Source organism: Lutra lutra, chromosome 11, assembly GCF_902655055.1.
Source record: "Lutra lutra chromosome 11, mLutLut1.2, whole genome shotgun sequence".
NCBI classification, from domain to species: domain Eukaryota; kingdom Metazoa; phylum Chordata; class Mammalia; order Carnivora; family Mustelidae; genus Lutra; species Lutra lutra.
Genome location: NC_062288.1, coordinates 86,551,160 through 86,575,671, shown reverse-complemented (window position 1 = coordinate 86,575,671; position 24,512 = coordinate 86,551,160). Strand labels below are relative to the sequence as shown.

Here is a 24,512-nt window from a genome sequence, read left to right as displayed (position 1 = left end):
TTTCCCATAGAAAACCATCAAGAGGAAAAAAATCTCAATCCCTAATGGAAGTCAATGTCTAAAAAGAAATTATGTAGAATCTGAGACCCAGGTTTGATGGGGCAACCAAGAGGAACAAGTGTCATTGGTTTTGGTCCCAACTAGTTTTTATAATGCAGCATACTGGAAATGGGAAAAAGCCAAAGGCAACAATGGGACCAGAGAATACTTAAGTACCTAGGATAATGTATGGCACGATGTAGTTGTTTAATTAGTATTTATTGAATAAAGAAACTCGAGGGTGCCTGGGTGGCTCAGTTGGTTGGGCGACTGCCTTCAGGTCAGGTCATGATGCTGGAGTCCAGGGATCAAGACCTGCATCGGGCTCCCAGCTCCATGGGGAGTCTGCTTCTCCCTCTGACCTTCTCAGGTCTCATTTTCTCTCTCATGCTCTCTCTCAAATGAATAAATAAAATCATAAAAAAAAAAAGGAAAAAAGAAACTTGAAAGTCACTTGCTAGCTCTAAAATGTTACTCTGTTAAGGTGAAGGGGCGGGGTGCCTGGATGGCTCAGTCAGTTAAGCACATGCCTTCGGCTCAGGTCATGATCCCAGGTTCCTGGAATCGAGCCCCACGTCAGGCTTCCTACTTTGTGGGAGCCTGCTTCTCCCGCTCCCTGCCACTCACCTTGCTTGTACGCTCTCTCTCTATCTCTCTGTGTCAAATAAATAAATAAAATCTTTTTTTTTTTTTAAAGATTTCATTTATTTATTTATTTGACAGAGAGAGATCACAAGTAGGCAGAGAGGCAGGCAGAGAGAGGGAGAAGCAGGCTCCCCGCTGAGCAGAGAGCTCAGCAGGGTCTATCCCAGGACCCTGAGATCATGACCTGAGCTGAAGGCAGAGGCTTTAACCCACTGAGCCACCCAGGTGCCCCAATAAATAAAATCTTAAAAAAAAAAAAAAAAAGGTGAAGGGGCCAACACATGCCACAACATGGATGAAACTTGAGGACATTCTGTTAAGTAAAATAAGCCAGTCACAAAAGGACAAGATACTATCTGATTCCATCTATATAAGGTATCTGGAATAGGCAAATTCACAGAGACCGAAAGTAGAATGGAGGTTTCCGGGGGTTGTGGGGAGGGAGAATGGGGAGTTACTGCTGAATGGGTACAGAGTTTCAGTTTGGGCTAATGAGAAATTTCCAGAGATGGATGATGGTCATCATTGCACAACCTTGTGAATGTACTTAATGCCACTGAATTGTGCACTTAAAAATGGTGAAAATGATCAATCTTATGATATGCATATTTTACCACAATTTTTTTTAAATTTTTAAACGATGTTGGGAGCCTTTTTGCTCAGGATGGGTTTTGTTCGTGGTTTTTAAAGATGAAGGGGTACAGCTCAGTGGCTTGTTATATTTTAGGGCAACATAAATCAGAGAAATAGTCCTCCAAGATCAGGGTTAGAAAACGGAATAATCACAACCCAACTCTGCTTCAAACCAAAGAGCTTTTAATGGTGTTTACTCCCCAGAGCCCTAATAGGGATGGTCCCGCACATGCTCCATGATCGTCTTCAAGCCAAGCCAGGTCTCTTCGGCTGTGGGCAAGATCTGACTGGCTGGCAGGAGGAAGCCATATCGACCGGTGTCTCTCAGTTCAAAAGCAAATGAGTATTTGATGCCATAGTCATATGACCAGTCAATGCTTCCTCCACTGGCTTGGTCTGAAGGGCAAATGAGAACAAAGTCTGGTTATGCTGTTCCCGCTGGCATCTCCAGACACATAACCTCTGTGTTAGGTTTCACCATTACCAGAGATAAGTCAGGCCCCTCTGTGTGGACCTTGAGAGCAGGGATAGCTTCATAGGGGGTCATGCTCATGAAAAAGTACAAGATTAATTTGAAAAGCAAAAGGTGTTATTCAAACGGACGCTATACTTAGCCTTCCTCTGGCACTCTTGGGAGCCTCTGGCTTCACCCACCCATTTGGAATCCTGCCTGCTCTCCTAATTGGCATCTACTACACCTGAAGGAGGCCACACCACTTCCTTCTTTAGAGGAGTGCTAGATGCAGACATCGTTTTCTCTGTGGGAGAGGAGGGATTACAAACAGAGTAAGAGGGGTGCCTGGGTGGCTCAGTCGTTAAGTGTGCCTTTGGCTCAGGTCATGATACCAGAGTCCTAGGATCGAGCCCTGCATCGGGCTCCCTGCTCAGTGGGGAGTCTGCTTCTCCCTCTCCCTCTCCCCCTGCTTGTGCTCATTTTCTCGCTGTGTCTTTCTGTCAAATCAACAAATAAAATCTTAAAAAAAAAAAAACAATAGAGTAAGAGATTTGACCCCTACCCTCAGGAAACTTTCAGCATAAGGGTGGAGTAGGTTTTATTCTGCTATCAAATAATATGCCCAGCACCTATACACGATGGGTGACACCAACAAAGTAATGTGCACCTGTGTAACGTGTGGCCACTGACATGACAGATGATGAAGGAAGGTGGCATTAACCTACAAAGACCTATGGCGATCATGACTCAGAAGAGCTGAGCAATGGAGGGCACTTAGGTCCCTCCCAGGGAAGGCAGGGAGAGGTCAGATGGAAGAGTGGGAGAGACCAGCGGGAGACCTGGGGGAGACAAGGGTGTTGTACCAGGAAGAAGTAGGATTAGTGGTTAATATTATAAATTAACACTATAAAGGTCTGTGATTTGTGTCTTTGCCTTCACCTGAATGTTTGCTGACTTGAACTGAATCTTTCTGGGTACCAAATTTCCTAATTTACGCTACCTGCCTACAGCCTATCCCACTAACAGGTCCATGGTAGACAGAACGCTGGCTTCAGATTGAATCCTGGTTCTGCAAGTCATTAGCTGGATCACCTAAGGCACTTCTCTCTCTCAACCCCAAAGGCTTCATCTGTCAAATAGGGATAATACTACAGTACTTATTTCATAGGGAAAGTTAAGTGGGAGAACACTATGTGTATGATTCCAACACTTGTTTGAGCACTTACTAAATATGTTAGATACATGTTAAATCAGTTTATTTAATCCCCACATGGGTAGCAAGGTGGGTGCTAGTATTATTCCCATTTTACAGATAAGGAAACTGAGGTTCCAAAAAATTAAGGGAAGGAGCTGGGATAAAGTATGTAGGATACGCATTCAATAAATTTCAGTTGTGATTATAAGCACCAGTATGAATAAATGACTAGGATCCTATCAAAAAAGTCAGACCATGTGGAAAGTAAGAGGTACCTGAAGGGGAGTAATCCAGCAGGAAACTAAGAAGAAACATTTATACAGCGCCTTACAGTTTGAAAACACTTTTATTCTACATCCTATCTTTTGAGACTCTCGACAACCCATTTCACAGATGAAAAAATCAAGGAAGGATGAGTGACCTGCCTGAGATCACTTGGTTCCAAAGTGGCAGAACTATAACTCAAAACCAGGCGTCCATCCCCAACGTCTGGGTCTTTTTCACCCTCCACCTCTCTGAGAAAGAACTCAAGTGACAACTTCGTCCATCATAGCACAGCTCCTCAGAGCCCTTTCCAGATGAGAAACTACCCAGGAAATGTCTCACCCACCACAGCAGTCCAGCCACCTCTTGGGTGGAGTAAATCAGGTGTTCAGCCCAGAGCTACATACCAATCTAGGGCAGGAGGCAAAAAGTACTTAATTGGGACCTGTTCTTGGAGGCAGTGCTTGTCCAAGCTGGCGTGAGGCCAGAATCAAGGATAACAGAGTCAGCTCTGGGAAAAATGGAGCCCGAACTTGCTTGACCATTAATGGTCAGGTTCCAACAGATCAGATGGCAAACCTTACACATGTCTGATACATGCTTATTAGGAATATCTGGAACCTTACCAAGTAAAGCACACTAAACCTCAGCCTTCCAAGGTGTACCTCACTTGGACATGCCTTAGATAAGAATGGTAAAAAACCAGAATCCTTGTAATAAAATGGTTGAGACCCCACGTGGAGAGCACAGGATGCCATTCTGCTGACATTCTCAATACCAGCCTCCACTCAGAGGCTGCCCAACTCAGAAACCATGCATTTCTTGACCTCAAGTGGCCATCATGGCCTTCCTCCCCAGGGCCACTAGTCAGAGTGCCCTCCTCCCTGGGGGTTCCTCTGCCAAAAGGGAGGACAATCCCACGTGGAACGTGGTTTAAAAGGTCAGGGCAACTGTAAGCATATCAGCCCTCCCAGAGAATAGGTTAAAAAATACATAACAAGAGCTCCAAATCTATTCATCCCGTTTGACCTGGTAATCTTGCCTTTGGAATATACACCAAAAGGATCATCTAAAAGAAAAAGAAGTCCATACCAACATGTTTGCACCAACATGTAGTAGCACCACTTAGCAAACAATATAAAGGCCCAATAACCAGGATATAGCAATCTACTGGAATAACAAATACCTAGAGTGGAAATGCATAGACATGTGCAGGAAATAACATCAACTGAAAAAGGCTGGACACAAAATGGAACACACACATTGATAACAACTAGATAAATATATTTGAGTTCATCAACAAAATTACTAAAGAAATTGAAACATAAAATGCGATGTTCATTAGATTTCTTTTTTCTATAAAGTCTTTTAAATGCCTCGTAATGGCAAAAAAAAAAAAAAAATAGAAAAGAAAATGAAAGAAAAGAAAAACCATAATCATGATCAGTAGTTCTGGGATTTCCATTGATTGTCCTAGATATGCTAGGTGAACTCTTGCTCCTCCACTCTCCAAGACTACCATTAAGAAAACCATGACTAACAAGTGTGCCTTCCCTTGGATTCCCACCACGCTCCACCCCCATGTAGCTGCGCCCGGTGCCTCCAGCCCATCTGCAGACTCACTCCTCCTATTCAAGCCTACTTGACTCCTTCTTGTCCCCTTTCTCCCCCACTCCACAGTAGCACTGCCTTGCTCATTTCTTGTCTCTCCTGTGTCTTCCACCTTTCCCTCTCTATTGGTCCTTTGCCCACAGTCAATAAAGAAGTCTCTCATCTCGGAAAAGAAATCCTCCATTTCTCTCTCCTTCCCTTCTCATCTGGGCTCCTCCAAAGGGGGTCCACGTGGGCTCCAGACCTCCGCTCTCCCCCACCCCATGTCCTCCTCCCGTGACCCTCACCGTGCTTATGAAATGTTCTGCTTAAAGTCACCAATAAGCCAGTGATAAAAATCCAGTGGTAAATACTCTGTCCTTGTCATAGTTGACCTTCTCATAGCCTTTCGTCATCGTTAACCGCTGCTTCCTTTCCAAAAACTGCTCCTCCCCTGGCTTCTGAAACATAAGCTTCTTGGCCCCTCTGCCCAGCCCCGCTGGGTGGCCCTCCCTCATGACGCCCCTCTGCTGTCTGAAAGGTTGCTCCCCTCCTCCATCCAGGGCCCTTCCTACTCCAAGTGGTGTCCTTGCTCTCTCCTTCCAACCATCCTTTCTATGTCAACTACTTTTTTTTTTTTTTTTTTTAATGTCAACGACTCCTAAGTCTCTCTCCACAGAAGCCCAGGGCCAAGTGGTGCACAGCCTACGGGATGTCCCCACTTGAAAACACTACCGTCCTCTCAGCCTCACCCTCCCCAGAGCTGAACTCACTCTCTCTCCACCCACCACCTTTCACCTTCCTGGAGGTCTCACTCTGTTAACGGCCCTGTTCAGTGACCTTCGGTGAGAAACTCTACCACATCCAATGAATAACCAAAGCCTTTTGGTTTTCCCTCTTCATGTCTCCCTAGATCCTCCACGGCACTGCTCTAGTGTGGACCACCACTTTCCCCTGAACAAGTCCTCCTCTTCCTGCAGGAATTTTGTACTCCAAGCGCATCATTATCCAGCCTCCACACTCTTGCTAGGAGCCTCAACACACTCACTCCCTGCTGAAAACTCTCCAGTGGCTTCCGGGGTCCTGTGGGTCAAGATTTAAACTCCCTAACATGGCACCCAAAAACCTGAACCCTCCCTCCTCTTGTTCCTACTTTCTTCCAGGGTTCCCAAACCTCCTTGTGGTTTGCAGAGTCCATCATGCAGTTTCTTACTTCTGTGCCTTTGCCTGCACTGTTAAAGAGTGGGAATGGCCCATTTTTTTCCCCTCCTCTCGCTGTTTGGTGAGCAGCCATCAAAATCCTGCCCACTTCCGCATGCAGCTTTTCCTGATTCTGCCACTGTCAAATCCTCCCAACTTTCTAACACTTTTGTACCACGTATAGCCTACCACAGCACACAGCATACCGACATTCATCTTCCTATTCATCTCCCACATTAAAAAGTGAGTTTTCTGTGGATTCTCTATGTCTGTAGTACTTGGCATAATGATTAGCCCATAGTAGAGGCTTAATAAAAGGGTGCTGAACAGAGCGTGTGCCTGTAAGAGGCATTTGTTTCCAAAGGGTCCATGGGCGTGGGAGCACAGGGAGACTCCTGGGCATCCAACCATGGGCTCTTGAGTTTCTGGGTTTGCCCCTAAGGAAGTGGGGAGACTCCTTTGGGGGACTCAGAATCTGCATGGGTGCATTAGGATTTCCCACGGCACTGTAGTTGTCTCTTGTTTCTATCCCAATCCACCATGGGAGAGGTGAGTCTCAGAAAGTCTGACAGCAGGCTCCCCAGCTTTGTTCCTGACATTGGAAGTACTCCTGACTGATCCTCCCCTTTGTCTCCCCAAATTCTACATGCACAAATGGCTGCAACAGAGTCTGTCCACCAAAATATCTGGGTCCTTTTAAAGAGTCGCCCCCATTCTGCCCCCACAATAAGTCCATGGCATTATTCAGGGTGGAAACCCCTCAGCCCAGAAAGGAATAATTAATTAATAAAAGTGATGGCTCAGGACTAAGTCTTGACAAAAGCTTGTTTTTAGGCAAAAAGTTTCCACGTAATGACAAAGAGCTGGAAGGATCGGGAGAAGCAGAGAGGAACGCACACAGCTCAAGTATTTAGGAAGTTCTTTGTTCCAGATACCACATAGTACCTGGTGGCAGGAAACCGGACAGGGCTGAGTGCCTGCACGAAGACCTAGACATTTCATATCGGGGCACTGACAGGCTCTGGCCCAAAAATCCCATGGTGCCTGCTTAGTGGGTCATTTGTGAAAACCTATTAGATACTTACAGATGACTGAGCAGATAGGTCCCACTTTGTACTTGGTGCCGTGCAGGCTGGTCAGAGCCTGGGCAGCCTTTTTGGCCACTTCATTCTAGAAAGAACCAAGGAAAGGTAGATGGATAACACTTGCCTCTTGAAGATCGAATGCCCAAGTGCAGAATGTAGAACGAGGCCCTCTGATTAACTAGACCCTCGGGCTAATGTAAACTTAAGCACAATGCCCTTTCATTTCAGTCATTTTCACTGAGAAGTCAACACTAGTTCACTTCTGTTGGCTTCGAAAATACAACACGAAGACCTTCATTGTTTGTCTGATCATCCAGGTGTTTGCAATAAATAAACCAGGGTCATGATTTTGCCACCATCCTTCCTTGTTGAGGGTGTGGAGGGAAATAGGGTGGAAGTAAGGGGCCAAAGAGAATACGTACTGACCCCAGGATGTACCGGGGAAGTTGTTTTTTTTTTTGTTTTTTTTTTTTTTGCTAGATCCCTACATTGGCTTACCTCCCTATGGTTGTCTCTTTTTCCAAGAAGTAGAGCTCAGCAAAATATTTTCCATTATTTGAGGGTTCCAATTTTGACTGATTGAGGCTTTACTGTCCTTGCTAGGGATAAATGTAAGGTCTTGAACTTGGGTCCAGGAAAACAACTGTACAATTACCAGATGGGGGAAACCTGGCTCAGCAGAATCCTCAGAGAGCCTGGGGGTTTCAGTTGTCAATGAGCCCAACATGAGTCAACGGCACGAGGCTACTGCCAAAAAACTAATGTGACCCTCAACTGTTTAAGCAGAAGTACACGGTCTGGAGGAGGGCAGCCATGGCCATGCTCCCCTCTGTGCTGGCTGACCCACAGGTTTTATGCTCACTTCTGGGAGCTACCCTTGAAGAACAGAGACTGACCAAAGCATGTTTGGAAAACAGCAAACAGCATGGTGAGGGAACTCGGCGCTACATTATGAGTGTTTGAAGGAGCTGTAGGGATACAGAAAAACCTAGAAGAAGCAGGTTACTGGTCTTCAAATGATTAATGGACTTGCTTCTTTTCAAAGGGAGCAAGATGATAACCAGGGCTGGCAGGTAAAAACCATTAAGGAGCAGGTTTGGGCTCTCTGTAAGGAAGAACTCAAACAATCACACCTGCCCCAACACATAACAGAAGCCCTTGGGAGGCAGGAAACTGTCCAAACACAGGCTAGATGACTATGTGGCAGAGATGTGAGCACCAGATTGGAGAATTTAAGGTCATCTAAGTCTACTAAAAGCACCTTCTAGGTTCTTTTCAATCTTAAGTTCTTTTTCCCTTGATTTGGCCTTGAGTGGTACTACTCACCATCAAAACTCTGAGCACTGCCCTACAGGGCTAACATCCAATGGGTGAGATGAAAGATACACCTGAATGGGAATAATTTATTCCATTTCTGCCAGGAGCTGCTGATCATTAACGTATTTGAAAGTAAACTGACCAAAAGGTCCCATCTCAGGGTTTATCTCTAACATATGGGTCTCAAAAACCAAGCCTAAAAGCCAAATTGGGAGTACGGCACATTCTCCTCAACTGGGAATAGCTCATACACGCCTGTAAGGAGCCCTCTGAGAGGTCCCTGTCATTCCTGAGACAGGAAAGATGATGGAAGGTAGCAAGTGAGGGAAGGGAGTGTTCATTCGTGCAGCAGGACAGAAGGTCACAGAGCAGAAAACACCAGGAAGATGTAAGGCTGGAAGACAGTACTCTTTCGCTTTGAGCATCTGACAGCATCTAACTACAGATCTGTGAGACTCACATTCAAATTCTAGTAGTTATTTCCTAAGCAACAGAAAGTGCGTCCTGGGAATTTACGGTCCCTTTGAGGCTCCTGCTCATCTAGATCAAGACAACAGTGATTTCGTGAATTCTATTTCCCAAGGAAACTTAATTTGGGAAAATCCATAACCAGTCTTTGAAACCTCTGCCTGTGTCCCACTCTTCTCCTATTCATCTTTGTAACCTGTCATTAATCCACCCCCATCACGGGACCAGGTTCTATGACTGAAACTTACTTGTCCACACAGTGGACCTTCAAGGCTGAGCGGAAATGACATTTTAGAAACTTACCAGTTCATCAAAGTTATCTGACTTGGTACATGTGTACCCATAGGGGAACATGAGCAGCTGGGAATAGCTGTGGAGGGTAATGAAGGCCTTGATCTTCCCGTGACTCTTGATGAAGTCCACTATGGATTTCACTTCAACTTCAGAGTTGGCATGGGGTCCACGATAGGAATCAGAGCAAGGGTTGCTGCTGGCTCCAGGTCCTGATGGGACACAGAAGAAGCCCAGTAGGAACAGTAAGCTTCAGGGAGATGCTGTATGGATATATGTACCATGCGTCACGGAGTTCCTCCTCTGGAAGTCAGCAAGACTGTCCCTGCATTAGATGGAGGTGTTCTCTAAGGGCACAGGAGGCCAAACTGAAGTGATTCTAGAGGCATCTCTCTTCTTTAGAAAGATGGTCCCTCTACATGGCAGAAAGAGCTATCAAATTAGATCATCTCCTCTCTGTGGGAGTTGTTGGAAGAAAAGCTAGATTTAACATTATAGATGGAATTCCTGCATTGGGTAGGAGTTGAGCAAGCTCTTTTTCTGGGATTTCTTCCAATTCTTCACATCCAAGAGCAGAAGATTCTATGCATCTGTACTTCTAAATCACAAAGCCACAAATGCAAGGAACCTCTGACACCCTTTCTGCAGTGAGGAAATCACAACTGCATTTGACAACAAGGCCACCTTTGGCCTTGATTTTCTCAGCAACTGGAGTTACTCGTGACCACCAAAGTGGTCCACTGTGGCCTGGCCAGGGCTCTGAATGCTAGAGAAACTTCGAGGAGATCGGGAGGGGCTGGGACTCCCCACAGTCTCTAAATGATACAGACAAAGTACAAATACAACCTGTGACTTCGTTGCAAGATTATTTAGTAAGAACCATAATATTTCAGGAAAAAAAAAATACCTGACATTGAATTCCTGGGCATTGTTCAGTATTTTGGATCTGATGCTTCGATTTTTTTTTTTCCTACGCTTAAAAAAAAACTATTATAAAAGCAATGAATGAACTTGCCACTCATCCATATCCTGCCACAATTCCCGAATGGGTCTTTTCTTGGTTGAATAACTCTCATTAATTCATTTGTCTTACAAATATTTAGTGATTGCCTTCTATGTTCCAGACACCGTATTAGATGTTAGCGACAGTGCAGTGAAAAAGACAGTTTCTAACCTCACTGCAACCAGACCTAGTGAGGAAAAAGCAAATTTCAATTCTGTGATTAGGGAAATACAGGAGTTTTAACTGGTCCCTAAAAGCATAAAGGAGCCTCCCAACCAGGCTGCCACTGAAACCCCAAAAATTAGAGCCACAAGTCAACAAAACCCGAGCAGCAAGCCAGTATTTTCTCTTTGAATCTGTTTTGAAAATCAATGTCTTAATCCTATTTGTACTTCTTTTTAGTTTTCTTTCTCGAAACATCCAGAGATGATGTAATGCTTCTCCTCTGAATAGATCCTAACCCCCTCTAGTGGTTGGTTCAGGGCTTCCTGAGGCCTCCCTCCATGGCGCCAAGTCTTGTTCTGAAGACTCAGAAGCGAAGCCGAGCTGGGCTACAGCTTGTGGGAAAACTAAGATGTGATTCAAAATATATTAAATGCTGCTCAGAGATGTGTGACAGCGCCGCGTGCCTGTGAAGGGAATCTACTTAAGTGTTTTTCAAATAGGTTTTTAAATGGCTTCAATCCTGAATGGGCTTAGCAGGCTGACAGCCCTGCAGAGCCCTTGCAAAACAGCTAGTTGGCCAGACAGCTTTGGGCCATCCCTGGGGGCGAGGTCCCCTCGCTCACCTCCGAAACCTGCGTCCCAGTTCCGGTTAGGATCAACACCAACACAGGAGCTTCCTGATACCTTGGACCTGGTCTTCCGCCACATACGATTCTTTTAAATCCAACCGCAAGAGAAAACGGAAAAAAAAAAGAAAGACGGTCATTCGGCCTTGATGAGATGGTCCCTTTAAAATCCCGTTTGTTTCCCCTGCTCCCTCCTGGGAAGGCCCCTTTGGAATGACACTAATTTCCTTGCCTACAGAGGTGTCAAACAGTCCTACGGGGTTCTGCGTGTTCTTTGAGGAGTTTCTTTGTTGTCTCACAGAAATGAAAAGTAAATAATCCCCCATCTTCTCAAATCAATACCTGGCAAACTATTTTCCATAGGACACCCATTCTATTCAGTGTTAACAATACGAAAAAATAGGGGCGCCTGAGTGGCTCAGTCGTTAAGCGTCCGCCTCTGGCTCAGGTCATGATCCCAGGGGCCTGGGATCAAGCCCCATATCAGGCTCCCTGCTCAACGGGATGTCTGCTTCTCCCTCTACCACTCCCCCTGCTTGTGTTCCCTCTCTCACTGTCTCTGTCAAATAAGTAAATAAAATCTTTAAAAAGAAAACAACAACAACAACAAGTGGGGAGAGAGCAAGGGTTCTGTGATAGAATATTTCAGGAAAACATAGAGCTAAATTCGCTAACGTACTTCAGCACTTCTAAGAGTTTCTTAATGCTTTCGTGTTTTTTTCATGCCACTCCAGGAAAGGGATACGGTGGGTGGTACTTCCCAAACTTGACTGTGGAACCCTCTATTCATAGGATATCTCATGAGATGAGTACTAGTATTTGTATGAGTTCTTTTTGAACACACGTTGAAAAACACTATCGTACTCAGCTCTCTCCAAAAATAAACTTGAAGCTCTGATTCACTTTGAATATATGTGGGGTCACAGTTACCACAATGGGGTTCTGTAATAAGATTTTGAAGGGAAAAAAAAATCTACGTAACTCCTTTTAGTGATATTACAGAGGATTTCTTCTACAGATTGTAAGTAAAATGCTAAATGCATTGTACTGCCTACCCAAATCCTATTGCAATCTAATTGTCAGCAGGTAACATACGCCTCCTCTTTTCCATCAATCCCACCACAAAAAAACACAGAGAGAATTTGAACAAATCTCCTAGGTGACTCACGGTGAACACTGAGCTCTAATAGCCCAGCCTAACAGCTAAAATGGGCTCTGACGGAGGCAATATGTAAAGACCTCGTGTGTCAGAATAACAGGTGATTATAAAGTCCACTATATGCCTCAATTCCGGGCCACTACTGAGAAATTACGCATTCCACTTATGGTAAATCAAGACCAGAAAGGTTACTTTTGTCTTTTAAGTTCCAACACACTTCCATGAATTCTTGTTGAAGAAGAAAAAGGTCCTAGGCTTACTTTGGTTTGAGAGAACACATATCCATCAGGGTTTGTGACGGGCAGCAGGAAGATATCCATCGTGTCCAAAATGGAAGTGATGGACGGATCATTTCCATAATCAGAGGCAATCTGTGTAGAGACAACACAGATGTCAATTTCACACTCCCCTTTCACCGGGAACACAGGATGGAGTATTAAGGCAATGTGGTTTTTGTTTTTTTTTTTTTCTTTCCCAGGTATGAACTAGATACCACTGCTGGTCAATGAGAACTTGGCAGGACTACAACCCAGTCTCCTGCAGTGCTCATGTGTTTAATACGCCAGCGTCTATACTTTTATTTCCAGTCAGAATAACTCATTTATCTTAAGTAAAACTCAGATATCACTTATCCATTCTCTCTCAAAAGCAGAATTCTTTCTATTCATTCCGGGGAAGCATTTTGCAATGGTGGATGTGGCTTATAGGGATCTGTGAACCAAAGACATTTTTTCAGCTTTCCTTCATCATCACAGAGGCTAGCTTTCCAAAAGTACTCACAACGAACAACAGATTACTTAAATGTGTAGAGACTTTTTCTGAAGATACAGAGGGCCGGTTAAATTCCATTTGGAGAATTAAATTTCTCCTTGCGATCAATTGCAGTGGAGTTGAAGTTTCTGCTGGATTAAAATTTATTCATTTCCTGTGCTCAGCCATCCTAAGGCATTATTATTCAACTGTTAAATATCCATTTCATAATACCCTAAAGGTAACTGCATTTTAATTGAAGGGAAAAATGTATCAGTCGGTGTGCACGTGGTTGCACATGCTTGAATGATCTGATGTGGATTGATTTCCTTTGCTCATGAATTAACATTCTGATTTAGAGCGTGTCATTTTTGAATTACTTAAGCAATGCCAGACTAGGTCACACCCAGCCCACTGTCCTGACTCTAAATTCCAATGCACATGTGGAAGAAAGGTATTGCGACACTCCCGACTTCAAAATCAGATTTGGAACATTTTCAGAAAAACCGAGAAACCCTTAACTAATTTCACGTTGCATCTGTAGGGCAAAGTAAACTCTCCCAGCACCTGTTTATACTTTCCCTCTGAGCCCCGTGGGCGATTGTATAGCTTTCCTAGAACATCGTCCCTCAGCCCTCGGGGCCGGGGCCGGAGGCAGAAAAACAATTTTTCTCTAGTCTGTTCTTAGGCTGAAATCTGACTCCTGGGGTCCGTACTTACCACCCTCCCAATTTCTTCTGGCTCTCTCTGTTAACAGAGCACACGGTGGCCAGCAGGCCCGGGGACAGTCCCAGCGTGCTGGCTGGGGCAATACGGCAATCCCAAAAAAGGTCAAATAGGCCTATGCAAAGAAAGGCTTGCCCAGAACATCAGCTGTTAGGACCACAAAGACCATTGCGTGGTTACGTGAGGCCTAACCCCAGAAAGCCAAAATAAATGGAGGAATTTTAGGGAAAATGACCTTATTTGCTGTCCACAGTGCAGTAGCTTGTGTAACCCACTCTCGAGCATGGATCCCGGCATCTAGCCAGATGGCTGGCTTGTCTCCTCCGGTGCTGAACTGTAAAACAGTGTGGAAATGTGAACAGCTCCACAGCTAGGGGCTCCTGTCCCCACTTTTTTCCCCTAGGGCCTTGTCTGTCCCTCTTTCCGTACTTGATGTGATTGAGAGAGGAGGAGGTGTAGACAGAGATACTATGGATTAACTCTTATTTCACGTGCTTTTTCTGGTCCCCCGCTTTTAATATAAGTTTAAATGCAGGCTAACAACAGGCTAACAATAGACTTTTTCTCCTGTGATGTTTGTAAAAACTAGGTACAGATAATGTAGTGACATGAAATCACTTGTAATTTTTACAAAATAGATTACAAAATTGTAGGACGCCTTTTTGATTCTCTTGAAAGGCTAATTCATGTATGCATACATATGTACGCACACAAATACATAAGAAAAAGGAAGAGGGGGAGGAAAAAAGAAATAGCAAGACATACAACAAAATATTATCAGCTATCACCCCATAGTCGTGGAATTAGGGATATGGGGATGTTTTTCCTCTTTTGTTTCTCTATTTTCCAATTTTTGCAATGATTGTGTTATTTTTGTAATAAAAATGCTTGTGATAACCTTTTAAGTCCTTCATAAAAACAGGATGGTAGGCTCTGGAGGTGCTTTCCAGAGTTTAAATTTTATGATCTAAGTGTCTCAGTTTTATTTGGAAGAGTGGCTTTGCCAATTGGATCAGTAAATGGGGAGGAAAAGATTATTTTTGCACCATCAACTTCTATCTCTGTGCTGCATTCTAAACATAGGAGATAAGGTAAATGAGAAATGCAAATCCTTGCTAAAAATTACATTTCATGGGCTTCGAGAGTTTTAGTTATAAGTGTTTCGTGTCTTTTCCTCCAAAGAGCTCAATTGTAGAAAGCAGGGAACTTTCAAAAACACATAACATTCTCACCCACGAATTACCCTGTAGAAGAGAAGGCCAAGACAATCCAAGCGGGAGGAGAATCTGGGAATTCTTGGCCCAACGGTAGGAAAAAAAATTTTTTTTTTTTTTTTTTAAATAAGGTAGTAAGTATTAGCAAATGTACCACTGTGTCATGAAGTAGGCAAACCACTTTTCTCAAGCCTGCTTTGGGAGAAACACTATGGAGAAATCCATCTGTCCCAAAGAGTCCGTTGGTTCTCAGCCATAACATTTCCAAAATTAGTAGGGAGTTGTGACATTATCTCACTCTCCTTTTTTTTTCCCCCTCTTTCACAAACTCTTTCTAGGAAACCCAGTAAATAAATTTCACTCTTTTTCTGGGCAAAGTTAAAAAGCTTGCAACTACCAGCAGTAAGACTGTCAGAGGTTACAGGTTGGAGTAAAACCCTAACCTTTTTCAAACTAGCGAACAAATGCCTTTGTTTTCTGGGCACTTGCCTGTGCAATTTAGATGCCCTGTCCTCCTCCCGCACACTTCAGGAGTGCTTCTGTTTTGAAATGCAGCTCAGGCAAGTATTTGGCGCTCTTTTTTTTTTTTTCCTTTTCTTAATCTCTCGATTTAAAAAAGAGAGAAAAAAGAAAAAGAAAACAAGGTACAGAACTCCTACCTTGATTAATTACAGAACACCTCCCCCATCCCCTGCTCCCCCAAAGGCCAGCACCCCTACATCCACCATCCCCCTCACCCCTGGGGCGCACACCACCACCAGCCAAAGCCTCCACCTCAGGACCAGGCCCATACCGCCGCCCCCATACATCCCCCCGCCCTGAGGCTCTCGTCATTTCCTCCATCTGCCCCCCCACCCCCGCCCCGCTTCGCCCTGGGACCCCAGTCACCTCCTCCATCCGCCCCCCTCGCCCTGGGGCCCACACTGCCTCCCCCTTCCTCTGTTCCTATTGGCGAGTTCGCCTCTGGTTCCCTGCGAGCGAATCTATCAAGATGAGAGCATTAATTCACTCCTGCAGACCTGCGTCAGCTTGCGCAGGATAGAGAAAAGGAAAAAGAAAGAGGGGGTGGGGGTAGTGGGGAGGTGGATACTCAAAACCAGCAAGGACCGGTTAGGAGGAGAAAAGGGAAAGGGGGTGGGGGGTGGGGGGAGGAGCCGCTCTGCAGGCAGAGTCAGGACTGACGGCCCGCCTGGGAGCGGCGAGATTCTAGAAACCTCGGGAGGAAAACCCACAGCTGCCCCTGTGTACCTTGAGCACGTTCATGGGCCGCTTTTCAAAAGAATGGCCAATATTCACTTTGCTCACTAGACCCGGGTGCTGAGCCACGATGTTATCCATTTCTTGGGAAATCTGAAATATGTAAGACGAATAAGTAGACATTTGGAAATGGATGATGTGATGCAACCATCAGTGACTTTTTCCCTCGCCTCCCTTTTCATTCCCTCCGGGAACGGAGAGGGCAGCGCGGCGGATGCTGCCGGATTGGGGACGATGGACCCCCAAGCGAAAACATGATGAGTCACCGGGCGTCCGCAGGGGCTGGGGAGGGGGAAGCCATTTTGTGGCAGCGGAGCCGGCTCGTTCCAGTTTTGTGCTTCCAACAAAATGGCACTTCTCTGGCTTGCCTGTGGCTCTCCTCAGCCCAGCACGGACGGGCAGCTTCCCCGGCCATAGAGCTGCTCGCCTCATTAGCAGAGGGACACGAATGGCAGCGCCCCCCCCACCCCCAAAGGTGGATTTGGAGGCCGGACATCGGGGCTGACTGAGGCCCGGGGCGACGGGGAGGTGGCCTCTGAGGCACTTCTGTCCCCAGCTCCTTGGGCTCCTACTTGCGAGGCTGATTGAAATGCTGCGCGGCTGGGGCACCCAAGCTGTGGCCCTGGCTGGCCTGGGACGTGCCTGGGCGTGTCTGGAGAGTGGCCCGCATGGAAAGGGCCCCTCCAGCCGCGCTGCCAGCGCTTGTTCTCTGCGGGACACACACGCCAATTGGCGAGGCCAGCCAAGGAGAGCGGGCAAGCCCCTTGCTTTCTTCACGCCCTGTACCCCTCATTCTCTGTACTGGTTCGCAACCCCTTATCTGAAACCCTTAGGAGCCATACATACTTCAAATTAAGATAGATAGATAGATTGATTGATTGATTTTTAAAGAAAGGTCGGAGGAAGGGGGCGCCTGAGTGACTCAGTGGGTTAAGCATCCTCCTTCAGCTCCGGTCATGATCTCGGGCCGTGGGATGGAGCCTCCCGTTGGGCTTTCTGCTCAAGTGGGGAACCTGCTTCTCCCTCTCCCTCTGCTGCTCCCCCTGCTTGTTCTCTCTCTCTCTCTACGTCAAATAAATAAATAAAATCTTAAAAAAAAAAAGTCGGAGGAAGCCTATATTGCGTATTATACATGTGGCATTGCTCCATATTCAGAGATATTAATATTTCTGGCAGTAAAACAGATGAGTAGCAAGTCCATTTAGGTCAGAGTTTGCCCCCAGATGAGTTTAGGTCAGGTTAGCTTTTGCCACCAAATAAATCGGGGGTGGGGGGGTAGTTTCAGACTTCTCTGCATTTAAAATTGCTGGTTTAGGGGATGAGTACCCACCAGATTCCTCCTTTCTGGCTCTGTGCTACTCCTTCACCTCCCTCTGTTATCCTCCAACCCCCATCTCTTCTCTCTTCCCCTCCATTCCCCCACTCCAAATCATTTAGGCAAGTAGACCCCCGTGAACCCAAGAAAAGCTCTATGTCAAGAAGAGGCAAGCAGATGGCCAGGTGGCAGTGTGTCACCCAGCTGGAGGAAGGAAGCATTCTTCACACCAACAACTCAGGAAAGACAGCAGAGACCTCACAAGACTTTGCTGCTATTAGGTCTCAGAGCACTGGTCAGGTTGGGAGACCCAACCCTCCGCTGAAAGTCAGAGGTGTTGGGGAAGCCCCTGATTCCATCATCAATGGCAGCCAGGAAGCACTGCTCTCAAATGGCTTTGTAGGCAGCATGGGTCAGAAATCGGCAGAGGAGCCTTGACAGGAGAGGCTCAACAGCAGAAGAGGCTGTTGTGTGCCCACTTAAGACACTCCCAGACAATTCCAAATAATGGAATGGCTCTTGGGATGGGCAAGTGGGCCTCAGGGTGCTGCCTTGAAGCAGTGACACTGATACTGGCTGTGAAATCCTAGAGAAAACTGAAGAAGTTAGGAAACCATATGAGAATACTTCCCATTAAATCACCAGGTCGAAGTAAAAGCCTTGTCATCAGAGGAGAAAATGGCCCATTTCTCTGGCGTTCATTTTGATACACCTACCTCTTCCAAAGTATGATAAGCCTCAAAGTTGAAGTTACCATCCCGTTGTCTTCTCTGATTAAGTAACATTTCTTCATTCTCTTTGTCCAACAGAATCTAAGGTAAACCAGTCACACCTGTGATTAGTTTACAGCAATCCATTTGCATCTACAGTTGTGAGGGAAATGCTAACACTCAGGTCCCCAGTCCCAAGCATCCTCTTCCTGTTATACAGGCTCTGGGGTCATGCCTTTCCCTTATTCTGGAAACATCTTGAAAGGGGATTAGGCACTAAAGGGACTTCTGGCCAGCCAGATGCTGCAAATATAGGATGACAGTTGGTCCCGTGGTTGTGTTATGGCTCTCCTACCCTTCTGGGAAACCAGCACCCAAGTTAACCCCCAATTAAAAACTAAAGGAATAACATTTTGCTTTCACTTAAATGAACACTCTTCAGTTTGTACTTTACATTTCATGTCAAAGGTTCTGTTCTGCCCTCTCCCTTAAGATTTTAGTTACCATATCGCACTTATGCCAAATGCAAAAGGGAGAGGGTCAGTGTCAGGGGTAGTCAAGACTCCAGGAAGGCCCTAGCAATGCCCACAGGTCCTTTTCCCTGGCAGAGGGTATCCAAGGACAAAAAAGGATGGATCTTCAGTTCATGTAAACCAGCGAGACTCTGGAAGGATGGTTGGTGGGATAATTACCTGAACATCTTCAATCATGATGGAATAAGCAATTCCCTGGGACTCCAAGAAAACTTTGACTGCCTGGACATTCACAAAAGGAACTCGGACATGGGCTGTCTCCCCTGGGGTTGTGGGTGATTTCCAAAAATCAAGCTGGAAGGGGTAAAAGGCCGAGGCAATAAGAGGGTTATTCCAGGGAAATGGACAGGTTTCCAGGAATCAATTTTTATCTATTTTACCTCCAGCCCATAAGACTAGAATCACTGCAGAATCACTCTGATATTGCAAAAGGGTTTTTAAATATCCAAGCCGGGGCCTTTGTGTCCTATCATTTGCACCCCGCCAACCATGTTTAGATATTAAAACTGGCAGAAGGCAAAGATTATTTAAAACTATGGCAGTTTTTTTTAACAGTTGACATTCAAGCAATCTAATTCATTTCATAATAGAACATTAATACTGTATATTATCGTAAAATGGAAATAATGCATTAAAGCTGTTCAACAATTTTTCAAAGTAACTTTCACATTCGGTCTCTTTTCACTCTTACGATAAACCTGTGAGATAGAAGAATGGTATGTTTATGTTCATTATACTGAATGGGATAAAGAGACACAGGGAAGGTAGGTGACTTCCCCAGTGCCACAGAGTCGGAACTACAGCCCAAGCTTTCTGCATCTCAGCTCCGTGAGTTAGTGTTCCACACTATGTCAGGAAAGATGAGATACAGTCCAAAGTCAGAGATCCCAATCATCATGTCTAACTGTGGAGTAGTCACTTTGGGAAACAGAAGCTCCCTTTAGAATGGATACCTGAAGATGTTCTTCAGCCTCCAATTCCACCAGATGTTTTACTTGTTCTTCATTCCTTGGTGAGATCTCGAGAACCTGGTCCCTAAGAATATTAACCACAGACATGACCTTAAAAGCAAAAGCTGGACACTGTTTCCTGCTGCTTTCTGCTCCTGTTACTCCCTGCATGTCTGAGGTTAATGGAGCAGTTAATAATCTCTTTGACAATTGAGAAACTAATAAATTGTATACTGACCCACATCCCCACAATGAGGACTTGGTAGAATGGCTTTACTTCCCCCCCAGGAAATGGTATCTAGATAATAATTGAGAGGTGTCCCTACTCATAGCAGGAAGCTTGCCATTAAAGTTACCTTTCCTTTAGCTAATGATTATTTATAAAATAACACCTGCTGGTCATAAAGCAATACCTTTTAAAACTTGTCTGTTCCTGCTTTTCAGAAATGAGGTTTTTTTGCTTTACTTTTTTTTTTTAAGTGGAATCATTAAGTTGGTGCTTGTAAGAAGAAATTGAATTCACATCTGGATGGACCTACGATGTTTTATTTTTTTTTTAAAGATTTTTTATTTATTTATCAGAGAGAGAGGGAGAGAGAGCAAGCACAGGCAGACAGAATGGCAGGCAGAGGCAGAGGGAGAAGCAGGCTCCCCGCCAAGCAAGGAGCCCGATGTGGGACTCGATCCCAGGACGCTGGGATCATGACCTGAGCCGAAGGCAGCTGCTTAACCAACTGAGCCACCCAGGCGTCCCACTACGATGTTTTATTGTTGTTAACTGAAATGTATTAGAGTTCCATCTCCAAACCCCATTCATGTGGCATAAGCTTGAGGTATGCCAGAGACAACGGGGACCCTGAAAAATCATGCTGTGCTCTCCACACACACCCGTACAGATGTATAATAAGGAATAAAGGATATCAAGGACTCCTTGACGAGAAAGAGAAGTTGCAAAACAAGCAAACACATATCCTTAGAAATAAGTGGGGGAGTAGATCTGGATTCGTATAACACTTCCTTGGCAGGAGATTTCTTCTCCTCTGTCCTTTCTCCAACTAGGCTGACTTCCTGAGTCACTGCCTTGAGCATTTGTGCATCAGGGAAAGGATTGGTACAAAGAGCCATATACGAGGACCAGAACCCAGGTCTTCTGAAACCAAGTGCCATGCATTTCCAATGAATGCTAGTAAAATACTTAAGTAATAGAGTATGAGATCTTCAAGGCTCTTCTGCCTACAAGGAGACACCCGCCCTGTGATCTGAAAATTCTTCCATTTGAGTCTCATTCCTTTTGGTTAGTGCAGACACCCAGGAGACCCCCCCCCCCCGCCCCCTTTTGTAATGGGAAGGCACTGAGAAAAATACTGCTTTGGGCTAAATTTCCTGGTGTGTGCTCTAAGGAACAGTAGCCCTTTGAGTCATTCAGCACATTTAAAAAAAAAAAAAAGTGAAAGGAGTTTGATGATCAAAAAAAAATGGGTAAATGTAACAACCTATATCCCTTCTGATAGATTTATAATACACACAATTTCAGTAAAAGTCACTAGAAATCCTACAGTTTGTTAAACCCTCTGATTCCCAAGTTTGTTTGACACCAACTTCTTTGGGCCAGATTTACTTGATCACTTCCTTGATTCCATGGAACGCTCTTTAAGAAATGCTGCCCAAAGCCTTTCACAGAATCTTGAAATCAAAGTACTTTAGAGCAAAGGTGAATCCTGTGACGCCACGAGAGTTGAGTTTGGGCTGAAATCTACACCCCCAGTCCTCCCAGCTCATGAGGTTACATGTCCTGGGCGCTAGATCTGCAGGTAGGGAGGACAAGGGCTGACGTGGAGGGCAAAGACCAGAATGGCCAGGAGGAGGTGGTGGAAGAGAAACTATCACTTACTGAGATGCACTGAGACAATCAGCCAGACTGCTTTATTTTCACTGACGCCTATCATCCCTCATTATGATCACCGGGGGAGAGAGAAAGGTATATGTGTTCAGATTTCACTCTGTTTTTTCCTTTAGGTGTCATTCATCTCTTCCTTGGGTCACTCATTCCTTTATTCCCACTATTCCCTCTCTAAATCTGAAAATGCCATACAGTTACACCCATTATTTTGCAACTATCCGACGAGACCCTCTGAATCAGGTGAAAAAAAAGTTCAAACAGGCACCAGAAAGCATAACTTACCCCTCAAATGTTTCTCGACAGTAGATATGCCCCAGAAGGGCACAAAAAACCAGGATCAACTTCATGGTGAAGGGTCTTCCCAGAGTCCAGAATTCAGTGACTCCCGAACTTTATTTATAGGGCCCATGGCTGAGGCTGATCTGTGTAAGAACTCAAGTTCAATGCCCACATGGTAAAATTCCCACCTGCATGTCCAATTCTCAAGGCTGTAGACACCTACCTGTGTGATATGTCCAATCCGTACATTTTCCATTCCTGCAATGAGATAACAAACTTTGATGGAAGGAAAACAAAATTGCTAGAGCATACCAAGGGCAAATCATGTGTTTATGATTTAGAACATAAAGTGCCACTAACTGACTGGTGATAGAAGCCAAATTAATATTTCTGAGGTTAAAGTCTTTTTTGGGTGTCTGACCAAAAAAAACCAAAAAACAAAAAAGAAAAAAACAAATAAAAAAGGGCACAGCATTTATAGTAATTACGCCAGAGTCCTGTCTATCACATTCCATTAGTTTGCTCATTTGTTTATTTTTATAATGTTTACCCTGAAACAGTACAATCACTCAGTCCACATCTGCTGAATCTCCCTGTAGAGGTGGCCCATTCCTGTCCTCACTCTATATTAAAACAAAACAGAAGGCCTTTTAATATTCAATTTTGGACTGTTTCTAAAGTGATCCATCTGCATTTGTACCAAATTGATGTCCTTGTTTCTGTGCTTTTTCCCAAAATGAAAATGTCTTTCTGATTATGACAATGAAGTTACTTGTTATAGAAAGTTTGGATAAAAAGGAAGTATTTCATTTCATCACCAGTAGTTCCTCCACCCAAAGAAAATCATTTGGTATATATCTTTCCAAATTTCTTTCATGTTTTAGAGCTTTTTCTTTTTCTTTTTTAAAAGATTTTATTTATTTATTTGACAGACAGATCACAAGCAGGCAGATGGGCAGGCAGAGAGGGAGGAAGAAGCAGGCTCCCCACTGAGCAGAGAGCCCAATGTGGGGCTCAATTCCAGGACCCTGGGATCATGACCTGAGCCAAAGGCAGAGGCTTTAAACCACTGAGCCACCCAGGCGCCCCTAGAGCTTTTTCTTGAAGACAAGATGATACCATATCTTCTGATTTTTAAGCAAAGGGTTTTTTTTAAACAAAGGTGATCTTTCCTTGTCTATAAACATAAGTCTACATTAATCTGACTTTGTTCTCCATTGCAGAAGAGAAAGATCGAACTACCTATTTTTAGAAATCATACCTTATTGCACTTAATCATTCACACACATTATGTCCAGCTCAGCAAGAATCAACCACAAACAGACACAAGGAAATTTTCTTCTGTCCTCTGTGTGTCAAATTCTTCCTCCACACATACTTTGAATCCAGGGGTTAGAGTTCTTAAGTACATACTTGAAGGGGGAATGTATCCAGCATGGTGTTTCCGGTTTAAGAAACTCCTGGATCAACTCGGTTTTTCATTCTCTTGGGTGTCAGGGAGAAGACAGAAACCAAGAGACAGAGGCTGAATTCATCCTCATGTGTCCTGCTCCCAGCAAGTAAACAGTACTCATAGAAATTGGAATGTACTTGGAGAATCAGTAAAAGCTTCTGGGGAAAGATGGGGTCTGAGCAGAGTGAGTCTTAAAGCAGGTAGGATTTGCTCAGGACAAGCTGGTGGTAGCAAGAGATGAGAAAGGTCCGGAACTGAAAAACATGGGGCACGTGATTGGGTCCAGGCAGAAACTTGCCCCACTTGGGCAGACATGGCGAAACACCTTTCTGGCCACTGGGCATGGCGAGAAAGGTGAAACAGGAAAAGATATGAGAAGGGCTGCTAATGAAGTCCTCGTGGTCCAAGTAGAGTTTACCCCTGAGGAAAGGGGGAAATAGCCTCGGGAGGCTGCTGAGCTTGCAAGTGATTGAAGAAGGCAGTGTTGAGAATGATCAATCTGGCAGGGTGGGCTTCAGGGCAGGGACCCTGGAAGCAAAGAGTCAGGTAAAGAGCTTCCGGGAGAAATCCAGATTGATTTAAAGTGGTGCGTCAGGACCAGGTGGTCACAGAGGGAATGTGTGAGCAGGGCTCAAAAGTATTTCCATGGGAGAATCTCGAGTCTGTTCTGAGTGACCGGTGCCTGGCTGAGAGTGGAAGAAGTCAGGGAAAGGATGCTTTCCAGGGCGCATTGCAGGAAGAGCAGACCACCACCTTCACGCAGCCTCCCACAGCTCCTCTCCTCTCCCACACGTCACGCTGTGAAGTTCCACTGGGAGAATTTGTTTATCGCCCTTATACAACATGATTTCAAACAAACTACCCAATGAATTGCATTCATTTTGTTAGAGGCATGACAATTCTCTTCTCTTCCTGAAAAGGATATTGGAAATGAATGTAGAACTGCAGTGGGCATCCAAGAGAAGCTTGGACCCCACACTCTTGAGTCTTGGGCAGTCTACTTCAAGGATGATGCCTGGGATGAGCAGAATGAACATTCCCTAGAATGGATGCAAATAGTCCTTTTAAATAACAAATAGAAACCGGGGAAGGAGAAAACACAAACCTTAGTAGGAGGTTGTAAGGAAACTCCAGAAAGCACTGTTCATTTCTCTCTATTACTGACAATGGAAACAGATTTTTATCAGAACAGACCACTGTCTTTTCTCTTGCCTCATTATTCTAGAAGCTGGATAAAATCTCTTTTTAGATAGCTGTGTTGAGATATACATGACAAACAATAAACTGCCTG

At 44.8% G+C, this 24,512-nt stretch overlaps 1 protein-coding gene across 1 annotated transcript; it reads right to left on the bottom strand.

Moving 5' to 3' along the window:
* Positions 1-1,480: 1,480 nt before the first annotated feature.
* Positions 1,481-21,869, bottom strand: CPA2 (carboxypeptidase A2). The gene is made up of 11 exons (XM_047694906.1): positions 21,772-21,869; positions 19,593-19,674; positions 18,799-18,933; positions 18,113-18,208; positions 16,073-16,174; positions 13,846-13,944; positions 12,395-12,505; positions 10,973-11,063; positions 9,194-9,393; positions 7,106-7,190; positions 1,481-1,713 (listed from the first exon to the last, which is right to left on the bottom strand). Exons 1-11 carry the CDS (start codon positions 21,834-21,836, stop codon positions 1,526-1,528), a joined length of 1,254 nt encoding a protein of 417 aa, XP_047550862.1. The 5' UTR covers positions 21,837-21,869; the 3' UTR covers positions 1,481-1,525.
* Between the last annotated feature and the right edge of the window lie 2,643 nt (positions 21,870-24,512).